The sequence below is a fragment of the Ammodytes marinus genome (genome assembly GCF_949987685.1).
Source record: "Ammodytes marinus genome assembly, contig: scaffold_211, whole genome shotgun sequence".
Lineage (NCBI taxonomy): Eukaryota > Metazoa > Chordata > Actinopteri > Uranoscopiformes > Ammodytidae > Ammodytes > Ammodytes marinus.
Window position 1 is genome coordinate 20,001 of NW_027648074.1, and position 10,000 is coordinate 30,000.

General features: G+C 41.1%; 1 protein-coding gene across 1 annotated transcript in view; it reads left to right on the plus strand.

Annotated features, from left to right (window-relative positions):
• Positions 1-747: 747 nt before the first annotated feature.
• Positions 748-10,000, plus strand: part of LOC307271096 (photoreceptor outer segment membrane glycoprotein 2-like) — a gene marked incomplete at both ends in the record, with an annotated part of 14,198 nt that continues 4,945 nt past the window's right edge. Inside the window, 4 exons of the mRNA XM_080054971.1 lie at positions 748-873; positions 2,027-2,172; positions 4,261-4,407; positions 9,077-9,241. Of these exons, the coding sequence (XP_079911097.1) occupies positions 748-873; positions 2,027-2,172; positions 4,261-4,407; positions 9,077-9,241 (584 nt within the window). The remainder of the gene's footprint in view (positions 874-2,026; positions 2,173-4,260; positions 4,408-9,076; positions 9,242-10,000) is intronic.

Genomic DNA, 10,000 nt, shown 5'->3' on the forward strand with positions numbered 1-10,000 from the left:
AATATAATGAATGAGGTTTTTCTTCCCTCAGTCTTCCCTCAGTCTTCCCTTGGCCCAGCTGTCCTGTTAATCCTAACCCTAAATTGTAGGGTTAGACAGTGAGACCATAAAACACTCTTTCTGCCTTTTCTCAGGCTAGGATGAACCGATTTCTAAAATGTTTTCACATTTATACTTCATAGGATCTCAGAGTTCAATACACCTTCATATTCCCACCGGTGAAGTAGGTCTTTAAGGAACACGTCTACATCACATCACCAGAATGGAACGAGAGAAACACACGTTGAATAATTTAAAACCCAATAAGTGACACATGTAAGCATGGCAGGGTGTGTTTAGCACTCACACACACACACACACTCACACTCACACTCACACTCACACTCACACTCACACTCACACTCACACTCACACTCACACTCACACTCACACTCACACTCACACTCACACACACACACACACACACACACACACACACACACACACACACACACACACACACACACACACACTCACTCACTCACTCACTCACACTCACACTCACACTCACACTCACACACACACAAACACACACACACTCACACACTCACACACACACACACGCACACGCACACACACAGCATCCTAAGCATGGCGGTGGACGTGTAGCAGTAGGTGACCCATGTAAAGATGGCGGTGGGTGTTTAGCAGTAGGTGACCCATGTAAAGATGGCGGTGGGCGTTTAGCAGTAGGTGACCCATGTAAAGATGGCGGTGGGGCGAGTGAGCTTCACTAAGGCAGAGAGAGAGAGACTGGCCGAGGTGCTCTGGCTGCTCAACTGGGTCTCCGTGGTGACGGGGGCCATCTTGTTTTCGCTGGGCGTCTTCCTGAAGGTGCCTGTCTTACCTCACACTTGCCCTGCGTTCTGAATCTCCTCCTCTTTCTTTTTTCTATTCTACATACTACATCCGATGATAAAAATAATCTAGTTAGGATGCAGTAGGCATACTATTGGGACATACTTTTACTCTCTTATTTCATCATAACATTGCGCCTTGATGGATGCACTTTTCAACACTAACAATCTTGGCCGGATGAAGTAGGACATCCGGGTACTTCTAACCATCCTAAATCTGGCCACAAGAATCGGGAAATCCAAAATCTTTTTTTACATACTATATAGTAGAAAGTATGCGATTCGGAACGCAGGGTAACCCTAACCCTAACCCTGAAACTAACCCTGCATTCCAATCCCCATACTTCCCTACTATTTAGTATGCCAGAAAAAGATTTAGGATGTCCCAATACATGCATGACAATCGTAGTATGCGGGAAATACATAAATGCCCCACTAACTCCAATAGCATTTTGGAGTATTTGTCTTTATTCTTGACATTTCTCGACATAATGAAAAAAATAATCTTTCCTTATCTGATTTTTTTTTCTCTCCTGTCTGTGGCCCTAAAACTCTTCTGTACTTTAGTATGTAGTGTAGTAAAGAGAAAGAGTATGTGATTTGGAACGCAGGGTATACTTAAAGGGGCAATAGTGTAATATGACATCATCAAGAAAGTTCTAGAAAGTTCTAGAATGCAACGCTCCCTGGGTAACCCCACCCCTTTAGAATAATAACAGAAGCTACAGTGGCCTTCAAGGACAAGAACAATTCTAAATTCTAAACAATGCACCTGATGACATTCCAACCAACATGGATGCCTCCATAAGACCTGCCTGCTCAATGTACAAAATGTAATATTAATATTTGTAATTCTCCGCTCAGGAGGATAATTCAGATTATTGGCAGAGGTGATTTTACACCAATGAGGTTATATTAACCGCGACCCGATTTCGGATAAGTGGTTGAAGATGATGATGATGATGATGATGATGATGAGGTTATATTTATGAATGAGGATATTGATTTTAGCTAATAAATTACTTAAAATGTTACACAGTGTCCCTTTATTTAAGCATATTAAAAATACACTCAAACAAACATATCACACTTTAGAATGAATGAGGTTTTTCTTCCTCGTCTATCTCAAGGTTGAGCTTCTCCGCTGGCAGGAAGTGATGTCAGAGGTTACCGTGGTGATGCTGCTGCCACACACGCTCATGGCCACGGGGATCAGCGCCTGCTGCATCAACTACCTGGGAGCCAAGATCTGCCTCGACTGCACTGACACCAACAGGTCAATTTGAATTTCTTATTTAATTTTTTTTTAACATTTATTTAATTTACATTGTATTAATTTAATTTAATTTAATTTAATTTAATTTAATTTAATTTAATTTAATTTAATTTAATTTAATTTAATTTAATTTAATTTAATTTAATTTAATTTAATTTAATTTAATTTAATTTAATTTTACTTTACTTTACTTTACTTTGTTTTGTTTTGTTTTATTTATTTTATTTTATTTTATTTTATTTTATTTTATTTTATTTTATTTTATTTTATTTTATTTTATTTTATTTTATTTTATTTTATTTTATTTTGTTTTATTTTATTTTATTTTATTTTATTTTATTTTATTTTATTTTATTTTATTTTACTTTGTTTTATTTTATTTTATTTTATTTTATTTTATTTTATTTTACTTTGTTTTATTTTATTTTATTTTATTTTATTTTATTTTATTTTATTTTATTTTATTTTATTTTACTTTGTTTTATTTTATTTTATTTTATTTTATTTTATTTTATTTTATTTTATTTTATTTTACTTTGTTTTATTTTATTTTATTTTATTTTATTTTATTTTATTTTATTTTATTTTATTTTATTTTATTTTATTTTATTTTACTTTGTTTTATTTTATTTTATTTTATTTTATTTTATTTTATTTTATTTTATTTTATTTTATTTTATTTTATTTTATTTTATTTTATTTTATTTTATTTTATCCAAAGTTTAAGTATAAAGAAGCTTTTTTTTAAATAAGTAAAACGAATGATCAGATCTGCCTGGACTGCACAGACATAACTTTAATGAATCTAACTAATTACATTTTTTTGTCTTATTTACATTAATATATAGGGGAGAACGGGGTAATCTGAGCCACTTTTTACATTTGCTCCCCTCTAAGCGAGCTAAAATGATTTATCACTCAAATTTACACATTTCCCATTAATTCAGGATGTTTCCTAGAAAGACAAAGGGCAGTGAAAATATGATTGTTTTAAAAAAAGTTGTCATGTGGCTCACTTTACCCCAGCTGTGGGGTAAACTGATCCACTTACTTTTTCCACTCTGAAACTACCATAACAACACATATTGTAACAGTAAGAATCCTGAAAGCTAGCCACACATTCCAGAACTAATGTCGGACTAGTAAAAGAATGATGGGGTTTGGTCAATTAAGCAAAGCAAATTTTCTAAACACTTGAAAGTAACTCTGAACAAAATCAAATACAACATATTATAATTCAAAAGGTTTTAATAAGATTCAAATGAAAGATAGAACCAGTTAGATTGGAACACAGTCTGGGGGTCAGAACACAGGACCCTTAGAGCCAGCTAGTGTCTGGGGGTCAAAGCATAGGAAAATCAGAACCAGCGAGAACAGCCTGGGACTCAGAACACAGGAGAAGACCCAACTGGATTATAACATCAGCCTGTCATACTCTACAACTAGGCCTACTCTACATTCCAGCCCTGAAGGTTACAGGGAAAGATGAGAAGGTGCTCTTTCCGTGTGGTTGCCCCAGGTCGTCTTCCTGGTGTATTTCCTTGGCATGATGGCTTTTCTACAATGTATATGACATTAAAATAAAACATATGTCATGTAATATTACATTAAAATATGTTTAAGACTAAACTTAACTTGTGCCTCATGGTGGGGGAAAGTGAGACAGTGGCTCACTTTCCCCCACCACCATAATTTGAGAAAAAACTACCTCTCTTAGCATTTCAGGCTAATCTTCAGTTATCAGCATCACATGGTTTTTATATGTTGGTAGTTCATCAACACGTATGATAGGAGTTTTTCTACGTGAATACATTTGCTTTGGCACAACAGTTGATTAAGTTGACAGCAAGAAAATTTACTTTTTCATGCAAAATACCAATTTTGGTGAAAAAAACATGCTTACCACAGCACCATGAGGTCCTCTCTTTCAGGGCCATGGGGAAATGAGAGGGGCTTGAAAACATATATCTCACATGACCACAAATGTTTTCCGTTGCCTAGATATAGGGGGTGGCTCACATTACCCGATGCCTCAGATTCCCCCGTTCTCCCCTATATATTTGTTTTATTTCCCCTGTCTGGTTCCAGGTTTCTGCGCTGGAAGCTGGTCCTGATGCCGTATGTCGTGTGTTCGTTCTGTTTTACCGCCTGTGTCCTGATGGGGGCGCTGCTGTGCCTCGGTCTGCACAGCCAGCTGGAGGCGAGCCTGCTGATAGGCCTAAAGGACGCCATGTGGTACGTAATACTCTCTCCTGATAGGCCTAAACCATGTGGTACGTAATACTGTCACCTGATAGGCCTAAACCATGTGGTAGGTTATACTGTCTCCTGATAGGCCTAAAGGACGCCATGTGGTACGTAATACTGTCTCCTGATAGGCCTAAACCATGTGGTACGTTATACTGTCTCCTGATAGGCCTAAACCATGTGGTACGTAATACTGTCTCCTGATAGGCCTAAAGGACGCCATGTGGTACGTTTACTGTCTCCTGATAGGCCTAAAGGACGCCATGTGGTACGTTTACTCTCTCCTGATAGGCCTAAACCATGTGGTACGTAATACTGTCTCCTGATAGGCCTAAAGGACGCCATGTGGTACGTTATACTGACTCCTGATAGGCCTAAACCATGTGGTACGTTATACTCTCTCCTGATAGGGCTAAACCATGTGGTACGTTATACTCTCTCCTGATAGGGCTAAACCATGTGGTACGTTATACTGACTCCTGATAGGTCTAAACCATGTGGTACGTAATACTGTCTCCTGATAGGTCTAAACCATGTGGTACGTAATACTGTCTCCTGATAGGTCTAAACCATGTGGTACGTAATACTGTCTCCTGATAGGCCTAAAGGACGCCATGTGGTACGTTATACTGACTCCTGATAGGCCTAAACCATGTGGTACGTAATACTGTCTCCTGATAGGCCTAAAGGATGCCATGTGGTACGTAATACTGTCTCCTGATAGGCCTAAAGGATGCCATGTGGTACGTAATACTGTCTCCTGATAGGCCTAAAGGATGCCATGTGGTACGTAATACTAGCCTCGTTCGATTTGGAGCCGTCTTGCTCAGACCTGCGCAACTATGACGCGCGTCTTGCTGAGCGCACAACAAAAATGCTGTGCGCTCAGCCAGCCGAGCGTCATAATTGCGCAGGTCTGAGCAAGACGGCGACATCTCTAACGAGGCTAATGACTCCTGATAGGCCTAAACCATGTGGTACGTAATACTGTCTCCTGATAGGCCTAAACCATGTGGTAGGTTTACTGTCTCCTGATAGGCCTAAACCATGTGGTAGGTTATACTGACTCCTGATAGGCCTAAACCATGTGGTACGTAATACTGTCTCCTGATAGGCCTAAACCATGTGGTACGTAATACTGTCTCCTGATAGGCCTAAAGGATGCCATGTGGTACGTTATACTCTCTCCTGATAGGCCTAAACCATGTGGTACGTAATACTCTCTCCTGATAGGCCTAAACCATGTGGTACGTTATACTGACTCCTGATAGGCCTAAACCATGTGGTAGGTTATACTGTCTCCTGATAGGCCTAAACCATGTGGTAGGTTATACTGTCTCCTGATAGGCCTAAACCATGTGGTAGGTTATACTGTCTCCTGATAGGCCTAAAGGATGTGGTACGTAATACTGTCTCCTGATAGGCCTAAACCATGTGGTACGTTATACTCTCTCCTGATAGGCCTAAACCATGTGGTACGTAATACTCTCTCCTGATAGGCCTAAACCATGTGGTAGGTTATACTGTCTCCTGATAGGCCTAAAGGATGCCATGTGGTACGTTATACTGACTCCTGATAGGCCTAAACCATGTGGTACGTAATACTGTCTCCTGATAGGCCTAAAGGATGCCATGTGGTACGTAATACTGTCTCCTGATAGGCCTAAAGGATGCCATGTGGTACGTAATACTGCCTCCTGATAGGCCTAAAGGATGCCATGTGGTACGTAATACTGTCTCCTGATAGGCCTAAAGGATGCCATGTGGTACGTAATACTAGCCTCGTTCGATTTGGAGCCGTCTTGCTCAGACCTGCGCAACTATGACGCGCGTCTTGCTGAGCGCACAACAAAAATGCTGTGCGCTCAGCCAGCCGAGCGTCATAATTGCGCAGGTCTGAGCAAGACGGCGACATCTCTAACGAGGCTAATGACTCCTGATAGGCCTAAACCATGTGGTACGTAATACTGTCTCCTGATAGGCCTAAACCATGTGGTAGGTTTACTGTCTCCTGATAGGCCTAAACCATGTGGTAGGTTATACTGACTCCTGATAGGCCTAAACCATGTGGTACGTAATACTGTCTCCTGATAGGCCTAAACCATGTGGTACGTAATACTGTCTCCTGATAGGCCTAAAGGATGCCATGTGGTACGTTATACTCTCTCCTGATAGGCCTAAACCATGTGGTACGTAATACTCTCTCCTGATAGGCCTAAACCATGTGGTACGTTATACTGACTCCTGATAGGCCTAAACCATGTGGTAGGTTATACTGTCTCCTGATAGGCCTAAACCATGTGGTAGGTTATACTGTCTCCTGATAGGCCTAAACCATGTGGTAGGTTATACTGTCTCCTGATAGGCCTAAAGGATGTGGTACGTAATACTGTCTCCTGATAGGCCTAAACCATGTGGTACGTTATACTCTCTCCTGATAGGCCTAAACCATGTGGTACGTAATACTCTCTCCTGATAGGCCTAAACCATGTGGTAGGTTATACTGTCTCCTGATAGGCCTAAAGGATGCCATGTGGTAGGTTATACTGACTCCTGATAGGCCTAAACCATGTGGTACGTAATACTGTCTCCTGATAGGCCTAAACCATGTGGTACGTTATACTCTCTCCTGATAGGCCTAAAGGATGCCATGTGGTACGTTATACTGACTCCTGATAGGCCTAAACCATGTGGTACGTTATACTCTCTCCTGATAGGCCTAAACCATGTGGTACGTTATACTCTCTCCTGATAGGCCTAAACCATGTGGTACGTTATACTCTCTCCTGATAGGCCTAAACCATGTGGTACGTAATACTGACTCCTGATAGGCCTAAACCATGTGGTACGTTATACTCTCTCCTGATAGGCCTAAAGGATGCCATGTGGTATGTTATACTCTCTCCTGATAGGCCTAAACCATGCGGTAGGGTTCATATCATCACCCCTGCCTTCCAGTCCCCATACTATCTACTATTTAGTTTGGTAGAAAAAAAGATACCCGGATGTCCTACTACATCTGACCATGATTTTAAGTGTAGAAAACTGCATCTAGGTGAGTCAATCTATGAAAAAAAGGGCTTAACCCCAAAAAAAGTGATACAAGAGGTTTTTCAATGGATTCCAGTAGTATTTGGTGTGCTGAATAACATACTAAAAGTCTACCAAAATCTACCTCCCAGAAAGCCCTCATTTCCAAGATGGCGGCCGAAATGGCGGCGGGGAGCTTGAAATGGCTATATCTCAAATTGAAAAAATGTTGCAAAGGAATTTTCAACTGATTTCGGTACCTCTGGACATGCTTACAAACATACTAAAAATCTAGGAAAATACACCTTCCCGGAAAGGCTTCATTTTCAAGATGGCGTCCAAAATGGTGGCCGGCCAAGCTTAAAATGGCTATATATCTCAATAGAAAAAGATTATTCGAATGATTTTTCATTTGATTCTGGTACCTGCAAATATGCTTATGAACATTCTAACAATCTAGGAAAATATACCTCCCAGAAAGGCTTCATTTTCATAATGGCGTCAAAAGAATGTTTCAACTGATTCTGGTTCCTCTATACATTAAGAACGTGCGACAAATCTAGGAAAATATAACTGCTAGAAAGGCATCATTTTCAAAATGACTGCCTGTAAACCTCCAAAGTGTTTAACACACACACACACACACACACACACACACACACACACACACACACACACACACACACACACACACACACACACACACACACACACACACACACACACACACACACACACACACACACACACACACACATACACACACAGCTGTAAAGGTGTGTTCTTGTTTACAGGTACTATAAGGACACAGACACAGACACACACCCCCCTCACCCCCCCCCCCCCCCCCCCCCACACACACAGCTGTACTGATGTGTTCTTGTCTACAGGTACTATAAGGACACAGACACACACACACACACACACACACACACACACACACACACACACACACATGCACACACACACACAGCTGTAATGGTGTGTTCTTGTTTACAGGTATTATAAGGACACAGACACACACACACACACACACACACACACACACACACACACACACACACACACCCAGCTGTACTGATGTGTTCTTGTCTACAGGTACTATAAGGACACACACACACACACACACAGCTGTAATGGTGTGTTCTTGTCTACAGGTATTATAAGGACACAGACACACACACACACACACACACACACACACACACACACACACACACACACACACACACACACACACACACACACACACACACACACAGCTGTAAAGGTGTGTTCTTGTCTACAGGTATTATAAGGACACAGACACACACACACACACACACACACACACACACACACACACACAGCTGTAATGGTGTGTTCTTGTTTACAGGTATTATAAGGACACAGACACACACACACACACACACACACACACACACACAGCTGTACTGATGTGTTCTTGTCTACAGATATTATAAGGACACACACACACACACACATACACACACAGCTGTAAAGGTGTGTTCTTGTCTACAGGTATTATAAGGACACAGACACACACACACACACACACACACACACACACACACACACACATCCCCCCCACACACACACAGCTGTAAAGGTGTGTTCTTGTCTACAGGTATTATAAGGACACAGACGTGCCCGCGCGCTGCAGTGTGAAGCGGACAGTTGACGCGTTGCAGCTGCAGTTCCAGTGCTGCGGTAACCATGGATACACTGACTGGTTCACTGTCCAGTGGATCAACCGCCGATACCTCAACATGACTGACAGCTACGTGCAAGAGTGAGTGTGTGTGTGGGTGTGGGGGGGGGGGTGGTGTGTGGGTGAGTGTGTGTGTGTGTGTGTGTGTGTGAGTGTGAGTGTGTGTGTGTGTGTGTGTGTGTGTGTGTGAGAGTGTGTGAGAGAGTGTGTGAGTGAGTGGGGGGGGGGGGTGGTGTGTGTGTGAGAGTGAGTGAGTGAGTGAGTGTGTGAGTGAGTAGGGGAGAACGGGGTAAGTCGGCACACTTTTTACTCTACTGAGAATTGCTTATCACCTAAACATCTTTCGATAGTCATTCCTACATTAAATTGAAGCTTAAAGTGTTGGCTTGAAATGTGTACCCCTCACTTTTTCTATCTTATTGTAATAAAGAAGAAATTAATCATCAAAGACACCCTTACACATTGTGACAATCAACCCCATCAAGGGGTCGGTTGTCACACACTATGGGGTTGTTTGTCACAATGTTATCTTAATGGGAATAATCTTGAAAAGAAGGCAAGAAAGCAGAACTAAATTTGAAAGTTTAATTGCATTGTCAAGTTGACAAATAGGCCTACATAACTTACTGTAGCCTTGGCAGCTGGTCTAGTTTGGGATGCACTGGGTTGTTTTGATTTTGTTGCCCTTTTTTCTTTTGCATGCTAGCTGCCTTTTCCTGCTCTATTCTTTCCTTCTCTGGGGTGTCAGTGAGGATACAGCTTGACAATTTATTTCCTTATTGGGTTCCTTTTCTGGCTGCAGCCTTGAGATAACATGTGACAACCAACCCCCCAAAAAAT